Raw genomic sequence first — 21,516 nt, 5'->3', positions numbered from 1 at the left:
CAACTAGCTCAAATATAGTTTTGAAAACAATTGGAATACGTATTGTTTGTTTGTTTTTAAATTCATTGGCTACAAGTCACAGACACTTACAATAGAAGAATCATTAACCCAGCGCTCATATTACATAGCCTACTTAATAAATTCTGCTACTATACATAACAATATTAAGAATAAAGCTATTTTAATATTGGTTTATGCCAAGGATTCTAATTTGCAATGTTCTAGTCTGCAGTTGAGAACCTGGAAATGGTATTTTAATGGATAAATGAAAATAGTTTTGAAAGTTAAATTCATGCACATGGAAGTGGACTTTTATGGCCACATTGTAGGAAAAGGAACCTTTATATATCCTGTTACAAACAAAAAATCAAAAACATTTAACAGGTTTTTGGGATTCCTACTTTTCGAGTTACCGAGCAGGGTTTTATTAAAAGAGAAATATAGGATATTTGAGATAGCTACTTGATTAATACAGGTAAGATGTCTGGTGTCAGTAGACGTAATATCTATACCATCAACTGCTTGCACAACAAAATGTTGGATAGAAATTCGACAGTTCAGAAGAGGACATTTCCAAAATACGGGGCGAAATCTCTGGAGTAAAGCACTTGACATTTCGTGAGAATTACTAAATTGATCTAAACTAGTGGCTGCAACCCGAAGAACTTCACGAAGTCCTCACGAGATCATTACCGGCATAACTGAAGAACATACAACTTCACATGATATTGTTGGTACAGTGATAACTCTAAAATCAGGGGCTCGATTTCCCTCGGTGGACTCAGCAGATAACCCAGTGTGGGTTTGCTGGAAGAAACACAAACAAACATGATGTTAAAAATGTTCTTTCATCCGAGTGTATATTACGGCAGATTCGAGTTGTATCTGCTGGGTTGCATTTCTAACACATTCGCACAATACAACACAAATTAGCCTGCAAAATTAAAACAAATTAAGGTAGACATATTGGATTTGACTATTTTTATATTTTCGTTATGCCTCCTAATGTTGGATCCTAAGTAGCCGACTATTATTCGATTGGATTTTATGAAAACAAATAATCGATTTCAAAACCTCAAAATCATCGTTGTACTAAATATTATGACCCTTTATCATTAATACGTATTAAAATAAGATGAGCTGATAAAGTATAATAGTAAAAAGAAAAAAGGATCTTAACACAATGCTTGAATATACAAAAATGAGCAACTCAAAGTGCTTGTTCTTTAACTAAGTCAAACAAACATTAAATAAAAAAGAAATTTTTATTAAAAATGTTAATTGAAGAAAAAGCAAGCAGTATTACTGTTAATAAGTAGTAAACTCGAATCAGGTATATGCGCGTCCCACGCTCCATATTGCTGGCGCTTTAAAATATGGCTAATGAAAAGGAAAAGGTCTCAGGGTGATTTACTATAAACCTTCCTAAAAGAATTTCATGTGCTGCTGCTACTTGCCGGGTATGGCCAGGGGGGCTAAGGTGTTCGACTCGTAATCTGAGGGTCGCGGGTTCGAGTCCCGATCGCACCAAACATAATTGCCCTTTCAGCCGTGGGGGCGTTATAATGGGACTGTCAATCCCACTATTCGTTGGTAAAATAGTAGTCCAAGAGTCGGCGGTGGGTGGTGATGACAAGCTATCCTTCCCTCTAGTCTTACACTGCTAAATTAGGGACGGCTAGCGCAGATAGCTCTCGTGTAGCTTTACGCGAAATTCAAAAATAAACAAACAAGCCACTGCTAAGAATTCCCTCATGTTAAGAACAGGTGCGACGTTTTGATCACAGACGCATTCTCAAGTACACAAGTCTTAACGGTTAAGAAAAAAGTTTTACTATTTAAATAAAAAATTTAACAATGCATTAAAATTTCAGAACTGATAATTGTTACTTATGTATGTGTGTACCAAATCTCTGTTTATGACTCAAAATAATAAAATAAGATGGTGAATAAATGTAAAACATGTGGAATATTATGCACAATATTTGTACAAGATTAAGTATGTTTGGGGAAGAAACGATCAGTTAGTGCTATGTTTATGTTTTAGTACTGGGACATTTTATCCAGAAAAAATGTGGTTATTTGTGTTAATACGTTTATGAACTTGGGAAGGTTTTTTTTTTTATGTTCTTTTAACCAAATTTGGTTACCTCCTCTTTCACCCATGTAAAGGGCTGGGGACGAATGGTAATGAGTCTAGCTCGTATAGTCTTGCATACATTTTTATCACTGGAATGAAAATTAAACACGTGTTAAGAAAATTATGTAACAAACACATCCCACTAAAAAACACTTAAAATATAAAACAATTATCAATATAAACCCTCTGTTACGACAACACTTAATGTGTGACAAGTATAATAATTAAAATCTGGCTTCGTCAGCTCACAAGAGGTATTCACCACATAACACAAATTATCTTGTTTAAGGAACACTTCTATGGTTACACAAATTCTCATATTCTAATCCTTAGCATAATGTATCCTCGGTACCATTGAACTACTCAGTTCGTAATTCTTAACGAGTTTCTACTTAAGTAATATATATTAGCTGCGCTGCCTTCTGGTGCCTTTTCCATGACAATCGAACAGTATTATTCCTATTAAACCTGATTCTACACATTCTGACTGAAATTAGGTAACATCTATTGCCGTTTATAAGGTTACACAGCTTTACTAATTACTACGTTAGTTTTATTTTCCATCTTCACTATTTATAGTTATCAACTGGAACGATTTTAGCAAGTACTTAGAAAACTGTGTCCCTTTTCATACACTGTCAATCTGCATGCCGGAAATATTTTATCAAAACTAAACAAACACAAATTTACATTTATTATGATATTTAAGCTATTATTTGTGAAGTCCACCTGCTTTATTTTAACTGATATTTCTTGCCCTATTTATACAATGAAACAGGTAAAACTTTTCTCTAAGACACCGCCAGTCTTTGATATTTTCTTTTTATGAAAATTTATTACCTGTAAAACATTTTAATGTTGAAATTGAAAACATTCTCACCAGTATTAAGTAAAGTAACAGATCCTTCAAATACTTTACAGGTAGTTAAAGTTACAGTTAATCTCATGTCAGATAGTCTTAATTTTCAAATAAAATCCTTTATTTCCATTTTTATGTTTTTAACAGTTATATTCTTTCTATAATTGATCCATTCGTGTTATTTAATCCTCATAAATGATTTTATGTAATGTTCATATGTGCATTTTTACACATTAAATATCAGCGCATCATTATATTTAGGTTACCCGAATGTAACTAGCTTGACTTAAGCCAAAATGTTACTAAAATAATTTGTACACAAACAAGAAGGAATATGTTTTTAGCTATTAATATGCATGACAACATATAATGGGGATATGTCAGACATTACAAAATAACTAATCAGTAGTAAAAATAAACTAAAGACTCTCCGTCATTGTAAATGAATATTAATACTTGTGCTGTTGTTAGAGTATGTATCAATAGACAGAGGAAGCACAATTCTCTTACTGAATTTGAAGTCAGATGCTTCTCAACTATGCATAACTTGGCCATTTGATGTTTAACGGGGCAAAGCAATAAGGGTATCTGGGTCAAACAGTTGGTAACAGAGCAACCCATCAGTTGAAAAATGAAATTCTCTTAATGAAGCAAAACAGTCCCTTGAAAAACGTAAAAGATGTAAAAACAGTAAAAAGATAACAACAAATAGTTGGTTGGTTGTTTAGCGTTTATTGGACCAAAGCAACTGGGTTATCTGCGCCAAAGAACTGGTAAAAATGTAAAAGTCATTAAAATATATAAAAGAAATCATGCTAAAACAAAACATGGTCTAATTTCCAAATTAAAATCTTAGAGTTAAAAATGCGTAAAAAAATTTTAAAAACAACTGAGGTGGACAGTGTCACCATCGCCAATGACACTGACCATTGTCAAGGGTAAACCCATGGTAAAAATGTTTAAAATAGTGCCTTTGCTGTCGATTGTAACGACGGCAGGACAGTAAGATGTGAGCTATTGTGACCCGAGTGTCATACAGACCACCCATTGGTGTATCAGCACCAGATAAAAGAAAGCGATGAGTTAAAAAACTGTAATCACTGCCTAACCTAGCCAGATCAATTTCCTCCTTTCGATCTTTACAGAAGCAAGACAGACAAAGAGCAATGGAAGGTTTTATCTGGAAAAGCTTATCATGTTGCTCAGTTCAGGTCGACTACTAACTGGCACAGAGCTGAGCCTCGAATACAAAACCTTAGTCCATGTATGTGACAGGCACGACGGTGATAGTACCAGACCAGACAGACTTAGTTGTGATATCAGCGAGCTCGTTCCCATACATGGTCTGGTATTCAGAAACACTCGATAGAAGTAGATAGAGAGAAATGGGCCAGTCGGTTTTGAGCATCGACGAAAATAGGAGAGAACTAACGTGAAGCAATTACAGAGCCAATAGAGCTAAGCGAGTCAGTATAAATAGTACGGTTCACGTACTGAATACCTCCGATGTGATCAAGAGCAAGAGAAATGACATAAAATTTGGTTGTTACACCCAGAACCCCTTATAGTTTGTGTTCACTGCCGAACATAAGTTCCATTTATACAGATAGTTCAAAGTCAGGTGAGCTAAATGGAAATGGAAGGATGATTCAAAAAATGTTTGGCAAATAAAAGGCTATACTTCCAATCCAGAGTATCTGCCTTTCTCAGATGACTTAAGGAAAGATCACATTTGGGGATTGTAATACGCCATGGTGGGATGGGCTGACCAATGGATACAGCAATGTTATGCAAGGCCAGACCCAATTCATAAACTGCACCTGGATACGAAAGCCAAAAGGACCAATGGTAAATCATTTATTCTGAAAAAGTATAGTTCACTGAGGAAGGAAAACATAACTCTAAGTGGGATGCTATGGTAAGGATCAATGTTTTGAAGTATACAGTAAAGACGAAGGTATAGAGTTGGTTCATGAGACTCACTGTATAAACTCAGAATTGGAGAAGCGTGGAAGGCCCCTTTCCAGACCAGAAGTTCCTGATGATAAAGGGGGTCCAGCATCTTCAAAGCTGAGGTCCTGACAGAGCCATAGATTAGAGATCCATAGTTCAGTTTTAACTGAATAAGGGTACAATAGAGTTTTAGAGTAGAACATCGATCTACTTCCCAAGAGGTGGAAGAGAGGACATGGAGAAAGTTCAGTGACCTTGTACACATCGTATGTAACTGCTTGATGTGTGGAATAAAGATCAGCTTATGATTAAAGATAAGGCCCAAGAACCCTGGCTCAGAGAACATGTAAAGCACAAATTCTTTGATATGGAGCTCGGTATCTCGGTGAATACCCTCATTGGTGGCAAAAGTGCATGCAAACGGTTTTGGAGTAAGAAAAGGTAAAACCGTTTGTTATGGTCCACTTCAGTAAGCAATTGAAAGCAATCTGTAGCTGTCATTCAATAAAGTTCATGCTTGACAATTAACACAAAATGTGGAAATTGTCGACAAAGACCGTTTGCAAATGTAGGGAGTTGTCAACTGATGGCATTAATCTTTATAATGAAGTGTAAATCTCAAAACGCAGCCCTGAGGGACTCCAAATTACTGTAGGAAAGAACTAGAAAGTGTCAAACCCACACGGACTTGGAATTGCCGGTTTGTTAGAATATTTAATAAAAATTGGTAAATGGACAAAAAATCCGAATGAGTGGAGGTCTCGCAAGATCCCATACCTTCACGTTGTATCATAAGCTTTCTCAAGATAAAACATAGAAAAAAGACGTTGCTTGAGAAAGGCTTCCCCGATTGCCATTTAAAATCGAATCAGGTGGTGCATGGTAGAGTGCTGTCATTGGAACCCACACTGAGTGGGTGAGAGTAGGTTGTTTGATTCGAAAAATCAAACAAGACGACCATCACTCATCTCCTCTAAAGTCTTACAAAGACAGCTTGTCAAAGCAACTGGATAGCAGTTTGAAGGAATTTTGGGATCCTTTCCAGGCTTAGAAAAAGAGTGTACAACAGTATGATGCCAAGCATCAGGAAAACATTCTCCTGCCAGATCTTGTTAAATACAACCAGAAGAATAGTAAGAAAGGTAAGAGATAAATGGCACATCTCATAATTATCGGATCTGACTGATGTACTGCCAGACAGATGAAGAGCAAGCTTGAGTTCCACCAGCGAATAAAGGGGCGATAGAGATGATCAATTCCCAAGAAAAGATGCGACTACTCTGCCTGTGTCTTGATAATTAAGAAGGTGGAGAATGAAACAGAAGTGCTAGATGCATGAGAAAAGCTTTCACAGAGTATTGGCGATGCTCTGGGTACCAGCAACTTCCTGGCCATAAGAGAGCAAGATCAAAAGGGAGGCAGAAATATGCTGTTCACTAACCTTTCGAATCCGATCCCATATGACTTTGGAACTGGTGGTAGAAGAGATGCTAGAAGTGTATTTAATCAAAGATTTCTTCCGGCTTCAACGTCTGACTGGCCGTGCACGGGCTCACTGAAATGGAATGTAGTTTAAATGTGTGGGATACCTTCAAAAGGTATCTCAAGCCCATTTTTGAGCTTTCTTTGCCATGTGGCAAGTGTGATTCCGCCAAGGACGAGGACACGATGAGAAACATGTCGAGGTTTTGAAAGTACATTAAGCAGCTGCCTGGAAAATACAATCAGTCACTGCTACCATGCAGTCGTCTATCGATGGTTTACAGACGATGGCGCAAAAAGGTTCTGAGAGAGCAGTGAAAGAGGGTCAAGTTGGGCCTCGTCCAGCTTCTATCGACGCACATGGGTCAGGTAGCGCTAGCCACGGACAGTTTCTCTCAAAATGATAGGAAAATGATCACTGCCCCGTGGGTTACTGTCAAACTTCCAACAAAAGCAAGAGAAAAGTAAAAGGAAACCGATAGAAAGATGAATAGCAGTAAAAGACTGAGTAGGCACTTGAGAATAAGTATAAACCAGTATTCAAGAAAAAAATATTGTGATCCAAGAGAATATTCTCTATGGAACGACCTCTCCCAACAATATCAGAAACACCCAGAAAGAGAATATTTTCTATGGAACGACATCTCCCAACAATATCAGAAACACCCAGAAAGAGAATATTCTCTATGGAACAACCTCTCCCAACAATATCAGAAACACCCAGAAAGAGAATATTCTCTATGGAACGACATCTCCCAACAATATCAGAAACACCCAGAAAGAGAATATTCTCTATGGAACGACCTCTCCCAACAATATCAGAAACACCCAGAAAGAGAATATTCTCTATGGAACGACCTCTCCCAACAATATCAGAAACACCCAGAAAGAGAATATTCACTATGGAACGACCTCTCCCAGCAATATGAGAAACACCCAGAAAGAGAATATTCTCTATGGAACGACCTCTCCCAGCAATATCAGAAACACCCAGAAAGAGAATATTCTCTATGGAACGACCTCTCCCAACAATATCAGAAACACCCAGAAGAGAGAATATTCTCTATGGAACGACCTCTCCCAGCAATATCAGAAACACCCAGAAAGAGAATATTCTCTATGGAACGACCTCTCCCAACAATATCAGAAACACCCAGAAAGAGAATATTCTCTATGGAACGACCTTTCCCGACAATATCAGAAACACCCAGAAAGAGAATATTCTCTATGGAACGACCTTTCCCGACAATATCAGAAACACCCAGAAAGAGAATATTCTCTATGGAACGACCTTTCCCGACAATATCAGAAACACCCAGAAAGAGAATATTCTCTATGGAACGACCTCTCCCAACAATATCAGAAACACCCAGAAAGAGAATATTCTCTATGGAACGACATCTCCCAGCAATATGAGAAACACCCAGAAAGAGAATATTCTCTATGGAACGACCTCTCCCAGCAATATCAGAAACACCCAGAAAGAGAATATTCTCTATGGAACGACCTCTCCCAGCAATATCAGAAACACCCAGAAAGAGAATATTCTCTATGGAACGACCTCTCCCAACAATATCAGAAACACCCAGAAAGAGAATATTCTCTATGGAACGACCTCTCCCAACAATATCAGAAACACCCAGAAAGAGAATATTCTCTATGGAACGACATCTCCCAGCAATATGAGAAACACCCAGAAAGAGAATATTCTCTATGGAACGACCTCTCCCAGCAATATCAGAAACACCCAGAAAGAGAATATTCTCTATGGAACGACCTCTCCCAGCAATATCAGAAACACCCAGAAAGAGAATATTCTCTATGGAACGACCTCTCCCAACAATATCAGAAACACCCAGAAAGAGAATATTCTCTATGGAACGACCTCTCCCAACAATATCAGAAACACCCAGAAAGAGAATATTCTCTATGGAACGACCTCTCCCAACAATATCAGAAACACCCAGAAAGAGAATATTCTCTATGGAACGACCTCTCCCAACAATATCAGAAACACCCAGAAAGAGAATATTCTCTATGGAACGACCTCTCCCAACAATATCAGAAACACCCAGAAAGAGAATATTCTCTATGGAACGACCTCTCCCAACAATATCAGAAACACCCAGAAAGAGAATATTCTCTATGGAACGACCTCTCCCAACAATATCAGAAACACCCAGAAAGAGAATATTCTCTATGGAACGACCTCTCCCAACAATATCAGAAACACCCAGAAAGAGAATATTCTCTATGGAACGACCTCTCCCAACAATATCAGAAACACCCAGAAAGAGAATATTCTCTATGGAACGACCTCTCCCAACAATATCAGAAACACCCAGAAAGAGAATATTCTCTATGGAACGACCTCTCCCAACAATATCAGAAACACCCAGAAAGAGAATATTCTCTATGGAACGACCTCTCCCAACAATATCAGAAACACCCAGAAAGAGAATATTCTCTATGGAACGACCTCTCCCAACAATATCAGAAACACCCAGAAAGAGAATATTCTCTATGGAACGACCTCTCCCAACAATATCAGAAACACCCAGAAAGAGAATATTCTCTATGGAACGACCTCTCCCAACAATATCAGAAACACCCAGAAAGAGAATATTCTCTATGGAACGACCTCTCCCAACAATATCAGAAACACCCAGAAAGAGAATATTCTCTATGGAACGACCTCTCCCAGCAATATCAGAAACACCCAGAAGAGAATATTCTCTATGGAACGACCTCTCCCAACAATATCAGAAACACCCAGAAAGAGAATATTCTCTATGGAACGACCTCTCCCAACAATATCAGAAACACCCAGAAAGAGAATATTCTCTATGGAACGACCTCTCCCAACAATATCAGAAACACCCAGAAAGAGAATATTCTCTATGGAACGACCTCTCCCAACAATATCAGAAACACCCAGAAAGAGAATATTCTCTATGGAACGACCTCTCCCAACAATATCAGAAACACCCAGAAAGAGAATATTCTCTATGGAACGACCTCTCCCAGCAATATCAGAAACACCCAGAAAGAGAATATTCTCTATGGAACGACCTCTCCCAACAATATCAGAAACACCCAGAAAGAGAATATTCTCTATTGAACGACCTCTCCCAACAATATCAGAAACACCCAGAAAGAAAATATTCTCTATGGAACGACCTCTCCCAGCAATATCAGAAACACCCAGAAAGAGAATATTCTCTATGGAACGACCTCTCCCAACAATATCAGAAACACCCAGAAAGAGAATATTCTCTATGGAACGACCTCTCCCAACAATATCAGAAACACCCAGAAAGAGAATATTCTCTATGGAACGACCTCTCCCAACAATATCAGAAACACCCAGAAAGAGAATATTCTCTATGGAACGACCTCTCCCAACAATATCAGAAACACCCAGAAAGAGAATATTCTCTATGGAACGACCTCTCCCAACAATATCAGAAACACCCAGAAAGAGAATATTCTCTATGGAACGACCTCTCCCAACAATATCAGAAACACCCAGAAAGAGAATATTCTCTATGGAACGACCTCTCCCAACAATATCAGAAACACCCAGAAAGAGAATATTCTCTATGGAACGACCTCTCCCAACAATATCAGAAACACCCAGAAAGAGAATATTCTCTATGGAACGACCTCTCCCAACAATATCAGAAACACCCAGAAAGAGAATATTCTCTATGGAACGACCTCTCCCAACAATATCAGAAACACCCAGAAGAGAATATTCTCTAGGAACGACCTCTCCCACAATATCAGAAACACCCAGAAAGAGAATATTCTCTATGGAACGACCTCTCCCAGCAATATCAGAAACACCCAGAAAGAGAATATTCTCTATGGAACGACCTCAATCCCAGCAATATCAGAACGACACCCAGAATCAGAGAATATTCTCTATGGAACGACCTCTCCCAGCAATATCAGAAACACCCAGAAAGAGAATATTCTCTATGGAACGACCTCTCCCAGCAATATCAGAAACACCCAGAAAGAGAATATTCTCTATGGAACGACCTCTCCCAGCAATATCAGAAACACCCAGAAAGAGAATATTCTCTATGGAACGACCTCTCCCAGCAATATCAGAAACACCCAGAAAGAGAATATTCTCTATGGAACGACCTCTCCCAACAATATCAGAAACACCCAGAAAGAGAATATTCTCTATGGAACGACCTCTCCCAGCAATATCAGAAACACCCAGAAAGAATATTCTCTATGAGACCTCTCCCAACAATATTCTCTATGGAACGACCTCTCCCAACAATATCAGAAACACCCAGAAAGAGAATATTCTCTATGGAACGACCTCTCCCAAATATCAATATCAGAAACACCCAGAAACGAGAATATTCTCTATGGAACGACCTCTCCCAACAATATCAGAAACACCCAGAAAGAGAATATTCTCTATGGAACGACCTCTCCCAACAATATCAGAAACACCCAGAAAGAGAATATTCTCTATGGAACGACCTCTCCCAGCAATATCAGAAACACCCAGAAAGAGAATATTCTCTATGGAACGACCTCTCCCAGCAATATCAGAAACACCCAGAAAGAGAATATTCTCTATGGAACGACCTCTCCCAGCAATATCAGAAACACCCAGAAAGAGAATATTCTCTATGGAACGACCTCTCCCAACAATATCAGAAACACCCAGAAAGAGAATATTCTCTATGGAACGACCTCTCCCAACAATATCAGAAACACCCAGAAAGAGAATATTCTCTATGGAACGACCTCTCCCAACAATATCAGAAACACCCAGAAAGAGAATATTCTCTATGGAACGACCTCTCCCAGCAATATCAGAAACACCCAGAAAGAGAATATTCTCTATGGAACGACCTCTCCCAACAATATCAGAAACACCCAGAAAGAGAATATTCTCTATGGAACGACCTCTCCCAACAATATCAGAAACACCCAGAAAGAGAATATTCTCTATGGAACGACCTCTCCCAACAATATCAGAAACACCCAGAAAGAGAATATTCTCTATGGAACGACCTCTCCCAGCAATATCAGAAACACCCAGAAGGAGAATATTCTCTATGGAACGACCTCTCCCAGCAATATCAGAAACACCCAGAAAGAGAATATTCTCTATGGAACGACCTCTCCCAGCAGTATCAGAAACACCCAGAAAGAGAATATTCTCTATGGAACGATTTCTCCCAACAATATCAGAAACACCCAGAAAGAGAATATTCTCTATGGAACGACCTCTCCCAGCAATATCAGAAACACCAAGAAAGAGAATATTCTCTATGGAACGACCTCTCCCAGCAATATCAGAAACACCAAGAAAGAGAATATTCTCTATGGAACGACCTCTCCCAACAATATCAGAAACACCCAGAAAGAGAATATTCTCTATGGAACGACCTCTCCCAACAATATCAGAATCACCCAGAAAGAGAATATTCTCTATGGAACGACCTCTCCCAACAATATCAGAAACACCCAGAAAGAGAATATTCTCTATGGAACGACCTCTCCCAGCAATATCAGAAACACCCAGAAAGAGAATATTCTCTATGGAACGACCTCTCCTAGCAATATCAGAAACACCCAGAAAGAGAATATTCTCTATGGAACGACCTCTCCCAACAATATCAGAAACACCCAGAAAGAGAATATTCTCTATGGAACGACCTCTCCCAACAATATCAGAAACACCCAGAAAGAGAATATTCTCTATGGAACGACCTCTCCCAACAATATCAGAAACACCCAGAAGAGAATATTCTCTATGGAACGACCTCTCCCAGCAATATCAGAAACACCCAGAAAGAGAATATTCTCTATGGAACGACCTCTCCCAACAATATCAGAAACACCCAGAGGATTTATGTCCATTAAAATCCCCAAAGATCAAATAAGGAGATGGTAACTGTTCAATGGGGGCATCATGGTCTGACTGACCATAGATCTCTTCAGGAGCCATGTAGAGAGAACAAATAGCAATAGTAAGACTCAAGAAGGCATGGATGGTTACAGCCTCAAAGGATGCATCAGTTGGCAAAATACAGGGTGGACACATGCTACTGAACCAACGGTGCCGTCCCACCATGCACTCGTTCATCACACAACTTATAATTTCTGTACAAAGAAAACTGCAGAAGGGTGACTGTATTGGCAGGTTTCAGAAGCGTTTTCTGCAAGAAGAAACACATGGGATGTTAAGAATCAATCAAATCCTTAATGTCATGTATATTTGAACGAAAACACTGACAATCATTTCTATTTAGATGGAGGAGACCGTGGCGGGGAACTCTTTCCTGTTTTTAACCAAGCTTTTTGTCTTTATTGGATAAAGATCTATTGTTTGTTTGTTTTTGAATTTCGCACAAAGCTACTCGAGGGCTATGTGTGCTAGCCGTCCCTAATTTAGCAGTGTAAGACTAGAGGGAAGGCAACTAGTCATCACCACTCACCGCCGACTCTTGGGCTACTCTTTTACCAACGAATAATGGGATTGATCGTCACATTATAACGCCCCCACGACTGGGAGGGCGAGCATGTTTGGCGCGACGCGGGCACGAACCCGCGACCCTCGGATTACGAGTCGCACGCCTTAACACGCTTAGCCATGCCGGGCCAAAGGTCTACTGACCTCTATGGATCCTGCTCTGGGTCAAGTAGGCAAGATTCCTATGACTGAGGACGTGGACGAATGGTCGTTTTACTTCTCGGGACTGCAGAAGAGGATGGACTTGAGGAAATACCTGAATACAAAGCTAAAGGAAGTGGAACCAGGCAGCCATTGCAAGGAGTGGCAGGGACAGAGATGAAAGTAGACGTAGATTCATCAATTCTTTTAATCAGTGAGGGCAAACGATTCTTCAGATATTTTGCATTGATATACAAACACTGAATGCTAAAACCTTTGTAGGCCTCTGTATAAAGTTCTTTGGCGAGCCACAAACTCTCCTTCTTGAGGCAGATACAAAAGTTTATAAAAATTAAAATCTTTAGAAGTGCTGAAATGGTTACATTAGTTGATCTTTCTTGTGTAAACATTACGATTTGCCGTGATTATACCTCTATCAAGTAATATGCATTATATCAGAGCTATGGTAATTATCAATTTGTGTGGCATATTATAAATTTGCTGTATCCGTTATCTTCGCTTGATTCGCAGTATGGCAGATAAACGCTACTTAACGAGTGAGTAGCGTTACATGAAAGTCTTTTGAAGTAAACAGTTTACCAAAGTTATACTAGTCAACATTAAACACGATCGTGTCTGTAACACAAAATAAGCACGAGACCTTTAATATTCATGTAATATTTTGCACGGTGATAAACCATTGAATCTTATAGTTCACGTTTGTATGGTGTGGCCAAGTGGTTATAACGCTCGACCCGTGGTCTGAGAGTTGCGAGTTCGAATCCCCGTCACACCAAATATGCTCGCCCTTTCAGCCGTGGGGGCGTTATAAGTAACAGTCAATCTCATGATTCGTTGGTAAAAGAGTAGCCCAAGAGCTAGTGGCGAGTGATGATGACTAGCAGCCTTTCTTTTAGCTTTAAACTGCTACATTACGGACAGGTAGCGTAGATAGTTCTCGTGTAGCTTTGCTCGAAATTCAAATAAAAAACAGTTAAATTGTTAAATTCCCAAGATCTGTTGGAAGTCTTGCCAGTGTATATGGACTGATAAGAACTGATACAGCTCGTACCTGCAATTTTCAGCTGTCTGTACATATAATCTGTTATGCAATGTGAGCTAATATGTTACTATTCAAACGACCAGTAACAGAAAGCTCTCGAGTCTTCGAGAATGGTTTTTCAGTCAGTTATGTTCTATCTCTTACTGAATGCAAGAAATAAGATCACTCACTACCCACATATTGAGAAACCATGTCATAATTTACTGTTTTACGGTTATTATTTAAATAATTTGGATTTAACGTAAAACAATAAATATATTACCAATCGTGTAAAGTTGTAACAGTAACATCACGGTGTAGTATACCATTCTTTAACTTAATATTTACGCAATAAAACGTTCTCCGCGACGACAAAATGCGTGCGGAAGTTTCGTAGATTGTTCTATTTTAAAATTAATTCTCCCACTCAACAGAGAAGTCCAAAGAGCAAAATTACTTCAGAATTCGCGAAAAAAAGAAATTCTATAAATGTTGCATTATCAGCTTACCAAATACCCAGTCTGAAACATACTATTTCCGTAGAGCTAACGTTCAATCTATTGTGGTTTTTCTCTTAAAATTACAACATGACCACATACCATTTTTATGATTTTACATCTATAAGAATTATCTTGAAAACTAAGTTACAAAAAACAGACTTGTATAACGGCAATTTTATATTGAAGTTATCAAACTGTTGTGCAGTTATAAGAATAAGCTCTATATAAATACCAATAAATCATAAAATTGATTTAACACTAACGCATCTAACACGTTTATTCTGTTGAAAGTTAAATACAGAGGTAATTTTGATACTGTTAAAAAAATAACCAATATGCTAATACCAAAAACTTACTTTTAACAGTTTCTATTGCTATACGCGAGCTATTAACTAATATTTTCTTAACAGTGATGGTCACACCTCAGTTTGTACAAATGTATTTTAATTACTTCTTACAAAAGGAATTGAAAACTTAGTTTCGTAATGTTATTATTTAGATGTAATGCGGATATTGAATAATTTCCTAAAAGCCACTATTATAATAGCTTATAATAGACCTAAATGGAGCAACTAACAAAGAATTAAAACCAAGCACTGGTGAACCAACATACCAAACGAAATCTTAAAATTGATTATTAAATATGAGAAATAATCATGAAAGCGAAAACTGGTGATTTCTCTCCAGAGGTTAAGGTTTATATCCTATTATCAATAGCTTGACTTTTAATTACTTTATCTATATCTATAAGAACTATAGTTGAATACTTTTGAATTATACTGATTGCTTCTTTTCAGATGAAGTACAGCAATTATTCTGACTTATTCAGAGTCTGGTTTGGTTTGCTTTAAATTTCGCGCAAAGCTACTCGAGGGCTATCTGCGCTAGCCGCCCCTAATTTAGGAATGTATGACTAGATGGAAGGCAGCTAGTCATCACCGCCCACCCCTAACTCTTGGGCTACTCTTTTACCAACGAAGAGTGGGATTGACAGTAACATTATAACGCCCCCACCACTGAAAGGGCCAGCATGCCTGGTGCGACGGGGATTCGAACCCGCAACCCTCAAATTACGAGTCGAGTGCCTTACTACCTGGTCATGCAGGGACATTCAGAGACTGATCTTCAGGCATAAAAATTCAAATTACTGTATTAAATACTGCAGAATATTCACAGAGAAAAATGTTAGCTCACCTTTGCTACTGGCAACACCACATCAAATTGTCTTCACTATTATTAATATATTTTTCCTTATGAAGCTGAGTTCAATATTAAACCTTTTTAACTGATTTAAGTAATTAGTAATTTGAATTGGACAGAAATTAATATACTTCCAATGCAATGTTCACAAAAACTGACAGAAAACTATTTTTCTATTTAATATTTTTGATTGCTGAAATAATTTTTGAATAATACTGCAACTGCATAATCACAAACATCTAAAAATGCACATTCAACTTGAGGTCAAACTGTAAACGATATTTAGTTCTTAAGGTACAGAAAACTAGTACAATAGTTTTTATAGAGGAAGAATCTTAAATTAAAATCTGCCCAGTATTTAAACAAACAAATGTTGGTTTACTTATGGCTATGAACTTCAAACAACTTTAGCTTCACACTTTTTATTTTACATACATTTTTGAAACTGCAGCAGCAAATTTTCCAAATATTAAAAGTACATAACGTTTTACACATTATTAGGAGATCCTTTAAAACAAAAGGTATATCTAAGTACTATATTACAATATTCAAGTGAAAAGAATACTGGTAACACAAATGTAATCCAGAAAATAGTTGGATAAACATTTTTAACATTTCTAAGCAAATCACATTTTTATAATAAAATATGGGGATAGTACTCGAAAATTAGATCGTAATATATTCTCTTAATCATTTTACTCAAAATGCATAAACAACCTTAAATAATAACATGGTAATACAGAAAGTTAATTTTGGCGACGGTAATCGAGAGCAAACAATGCAAGTTACCGCTTTGCGATAACTTATCGAGAATAGAGTCTGGAGATTATAGCGAATGTTCGAAGCAAAATAAGCCATTAGTTACATTTAATCGAAAAATAATAGATACTTTTAATTATTATATCTATGTGCTTCTACTCAGATAAGTTTAAAAGTAAAACATATCAAGAAAGAAAAACAATTTGAGCAAAATGTTCGTCTTTTTTGTTTTTATTATTTTCTTTGTTTTGATTTCTGGCCTCGCATAACTTTTGAAATTTGAGCGTTGAAACTTTTGCGTCTAAAATCGGCAAACAAATCTAACATGTATTAGTCCCTGATTTAAAAATCAAATGTGTTGTGAAACAATACAGAAAGAGGAGGTTATAATATTCAAGAATTCATTGAATTTTATTAATATAAGCAATTTAAACGAGAAGAAACCAACCGCGCTAATGAAAACACAAAAAGGATACCAACTAGATGTATTACTCTTTTCTTTGCTAATTCTGTTAAAAACAGTATAGAGCTGAACAATGACAAAGTTATACAATATAAACTTAAAACTTACTTACAATTAATAACCCAAGACTTTGCACTAAACTAAATCTCATTTTTAATGTTTAACTGGCGTTTAGTACATTATTAACAACATTGATATTTTCTAGACTCAAACACCATTTTTATAAAATGTTCAGTATAACAAAAGAGAAAGATTCCCGTCAAGAAATTTCAGAAATTTTTTAGTTATAAAACCAGTTCTCTTTTTGTTTACATGAAAACACACGAATATTCATATAACACTGAATGAATTTAAAAATTGTAAAAAAATGAAAACAAAATAAAGTCACTAGTATGATAAAGTCTGTTATGTGCGACACATAGGTATAGAAAAATAGTCTTCGCACTATAAATGACTTTTACTTCTTACCCAAGAGCTATTCTTAGATGTGCTAGAACCTGCCAAAATGTTTCTTATGTAAGGGAAACTAGAGGTATTTAAAATTGATAAAAAATTCAAATAATTCAAAGGCTTATTTAGCACGTTAACACAGTACAAACATCTTTTAATAATTAAGTTTTAACCCTGCGAGTGTAATTGGTTTTTATATGAACTAGCAATAACATAATAGAAAAATACATTTTTGATTAATTTACAGCATTTTAATTATATTGTAGGGTAGTACTAGTACTAGAAACTTACAGTATTAAGTGTTTGAAAATTCAATTTTTTGAAATTTAGGTATGATGCATAACTGATAGTTACCACCTGCAACATTGTCTATCTATTTGAATTTTATCAGATAAAGGTTTTCTACAAAGATAGAAATTTTAAGCAGTATTTAAAGATTAAATGTAAAACAAACGTCAGATAATATTCTGCTGACCCAGAATCTTAAGACTTTGAAAATAACACACTAGATGAAAGAATAACATTTTAAAAACTTACCCCAACTAATTCCTGTTCTTCCGCAAAACTGTCGTGTTCGAGGATTCCATATAAATTCTCTTGCATTTTGCCATTTTGTTTTTTTTTCTGGTATTTCTTTCTCTGCCATCTCTAAAGTCTTACCTGCTGCAAGCAGACGATCGATTAACTACAACTAAATTCACCCGACAGAATACCGGTTTGGCGTCTTAACAAATGTACCACAAGATGGCGCTTGTCAAAAGTAGTAGTAATTTTAGTTTATCGAAATTAACATACACATATGTATATATTTAACATTTGTGGTATCTTGATTTGAAAAATGAAAATAAATAAAGTTATCATTAGAAAAAAAGGGTTTTTATGTTGTATTACTCATGTAATAGCGAGTAGCAAGCAGTTTTTATATGCCAAATGTTATTATATAATATGATATGTATATTTTCCATCTAAACTTTTACATTGAATTCAAAATGTAAATTCCATTACCTCCAGCGCAGATAGCTCTCGAGTAGCTTTGTACGAAATTCAAGACAAACAAACAAACAAACAAACCATTATCTCCATTGAATGGAGGAAGAGGTCTACTGCACCTGACCCTCATGGGTATTTCACATCAATACCCAAATACCCACTCAGAGAAGCTCCATAGATTGTTTTATACATACATATATGTATATAATCTGCGGCAGTTCTGCCAATGAAAGATTTTCAGCCGGTCAGTGTTTTAAGAATCTTCAAGCTGAATATTTATAGAATTATTCACGAAATTTCTAATAACGTTTATATTCAGTCTTTAAAATACAGCGATTTTTAATAATAGGAAAACGTGTTTAGATATAAATCTACGAAAAAAAGGCATAAGTTCGTGACTATACATAATATACAAACGTACATTTAATGTAGTCCTTTCCGTCTGTACTTTTCAACTTGAAATACACAAAGGGAGAGTCATATTTACTAATGACTGCTTAAAATACCATATTAAAGTTGTATTATGTATTATCATTCTCCTGCATAATTATTTAATGTTCCATTAATCTTCATAAATAATCATCTGATGTCAGAAGTTGGAAAATACTGACTTTGAAACAGTTATGTTTATTAGCATTATGTTATTAGTTTTCTAGACAAACACACTCGGCATCGTACAACAACAACTACTGAACCAATTTTGATAAAAATGAAAGACCTTGTATTTCAAGAATAAAAGGAAATCACATGGCTGGCTATTGGAAACATTACCCCTTTTTCGTTACTTGGTCATAAACTTAATTACGAAGGAGAAAAAAGTCATTGTAATAACCAGGAACATTTCAGAAAAAGGAACAAACAATCAAAACATTCAGAATGAATGAAGGTGGAGCCTCATCAAAACTTTATAAAACACTGAACACATACCATAATTTGCGTTTACAAAGTAGATTATATCTTATTTTAAAGTTGATGTCTTTAGTATTTCAAAATATTTTTGCACTGGGTTTTACCAAAACCTAACAGCAATCTCACTTTGAGTTAAAAGGGAGTTTATTGATTCCTGTCGTGCATCACATAAAATGTTGTTACTGTATACCTACATGCTTGAAAGTTGAGCCTTGGTGTACAACAATTTTTGATATTAGGCACAGGAGTATATATATATGAATTTTTCAACTTGTATGTGAACGTGTGTGTTTGTTTGTGAGGGGATGTCATGTGCCACAAACAAAAAGAAACGTAGAGTCTAAAGCATTTCAAAACACTGTGGGATAATGAAGATAAATAATTTCAATTTTGTAAACTTATAACATAATTCAAATAAATAAATGCAAAATATTTATTGCCAAACTGTCTTCATTTAGTTTTGGTTTCAGTTTTCTTAATTTTAAGAGTAAACAACTTATAATTCGAAATAGCTAAAGTAGAATTCTGAACTTATCACTGCGAGAAGACAAGGAGAGGTTACTAACATTGGATATGATTAAACCAGCAGATTATACAAATATTTTAATATAAGCAAAACTTTTGTCATTATAGAACTAGAAAATATTATTAGGAAACGGTTTCTGATTTGATCAGAGAAAATTATAGTAGCTTGCTAAGAAGACAGGGTCTCCGCCAAATCTGGAAAAGTACCTGCTAAGTAGTTTGCTGCAGCTGGAAACGTTGAAGGCTATATAGGTGAAGAAGTACTAAAGTCAAGCAAATTTGGATAATGGATGTTGGTCATATGGTCATCTTAGTAAACCCCAGACAGTAATTTCTTGGTTTTTCTTCTTGTTGGCTAACTGTCTCTTCCTCTCCCGCTACTTGCTGCTCTAATTGTCAGTTCGACCTTTCATGCCAATCATTTCTTTCTGTCTTTTTGCTTATTTCTACTGTCTGACTTCCATTTATAACTCCTCGTTGCTATTTAGTTTATCTCATTTTTTTCTTGCTAAGATATCTTAATCAACAGGAATTAGTAGTCATGTTCTTCAACCATAAAATCTTTTTCAAGAATTCCACTGGTTATCGGTCTTTTGCCAACCTTCAAAACCTTAGAATATGCACACCATGTTTGTTATCACTATTATATTTCGTTTTACATGTTTTAAGAGGTAGTACTGCTGTTTGATACCGTGAACAACCAATCATTTTGACCCTGTCCCAGGGCTACAGGAAGCATTTTGTTTTTATCGTTGTTGTTGTGTACGCTATCAAGAACATACCAGAAAAAGGGTAAAAACTGAAATATTTAAAATGGATGGGGTGGAAGCTCATCAAAATATTATAAAACACGCCACACACACCATAATTTAAAACTGATATAAGCGTTTTTAAAGAAAAGCAGCGAGTTGTCAGAGAAATTGCAACAGATGCTAGAAACCAAATTTCAGTGAAAACAATTGCTTCCACTAATCCTGCAAATTTTTCTTTTACGGGATTCTACAGTGTTCGATTCTTCATGTAATAAGTTATATTCTGACAAATTTATAGGATACGCAAAGAATATTCTATTTAACTGGTTCAGTAGCAGTTTAGTAAACGCGCTCTAGTTAAGCCAGCGATTTCTTGTTGAGTAAAATATATGCATCTTGCATGACGAACTTCATAAACAAGGGCAGACTAAAAAATTCTGGAGACGAGCGAATCCATTAGTAAAGAACTCCAGGAGGGGTGTCGCTCCTGGAGTTTCAGGTCGCTCTACGAGAATTAAAAAAAAAGCTAAAAAGTTTATTTTGGAACATTTTGGAAAATTGTTCGACACAATTTAATGATTTAGCAAACAAAACACGAAATGTGCATGTCCGTCTGATGACATGGCTTGATATTTTCACGTAGAAAAGAGAAGCGTAATTAAAATTTTATTTTCTCATTGTTCAGTTTGTTCAGACTACTTATAGTGACTTGCATGACATGCAGCCATGTTTTGGGTTATTACTGAAACGGATGCTGAATTGGTTACGCACTCTTAAAAATAAACTTGTTTGAGAAATAAAGAGCAGGGCTTCCAATACACAACATTTGATAGTCGT

The 21,516-nt window shown here is 36.4% G+C and overlaps 1 protein-coding gene across 2 annotated transcripts in view; it reads right to left on the bottom strand.

The window, feature by feature from the left end:
• LOC143225555 (sodium/potassium-transporting ATPase subunit beta-like) overlaps window positions 1-20,250 on the bottom strand; it is a 58,110-nt gene extending 37,860 nt beyond the window's left edge. The window contains exons 1-2 of one of the 2 annotated variants that reach the window (XM_076455215.1): window positions 20,135-20,250; window positions 18,041-18,166 (exon numbers count right to left, since the gene is read on the bottom strand). In XM_076455215.1, the coding sequence (XP_076311330.1) occupies window positions 18,041-18,149 (109 nt within the window). In that variant the 5' untranslated portion in view covers window positions 18,150-18,166; window positions 20,135-20,250. The remainder of the gene's footprint in view (window positions 1-18,040; window positions 18,167-20,134) is intronic. The other variant, XM_076455216.1, reaches the window with a different exon arrangement.
• Window positions 20,251-21,516: the final 1,266 nt, after the last annotated feature.

This window comes from Tachypleus tridentatus, chromosome 9 (genome assembly GCF_004210375.1).
Source record: "Tachypleus tridentatus isolate NWPU-2018 chromosome 9, ASM421037v1, whole genome shotgun sequence".
Lineage (NCBI taxonomy): Eukaryota > Metazoa > Arthropoda > Merostomata > Xiphosura > Limulidae > Tachypleus > Tachypleus tridentatus.
This window is presented reverse-complemented; position numbering and strand designations above follow the sequence as displayed.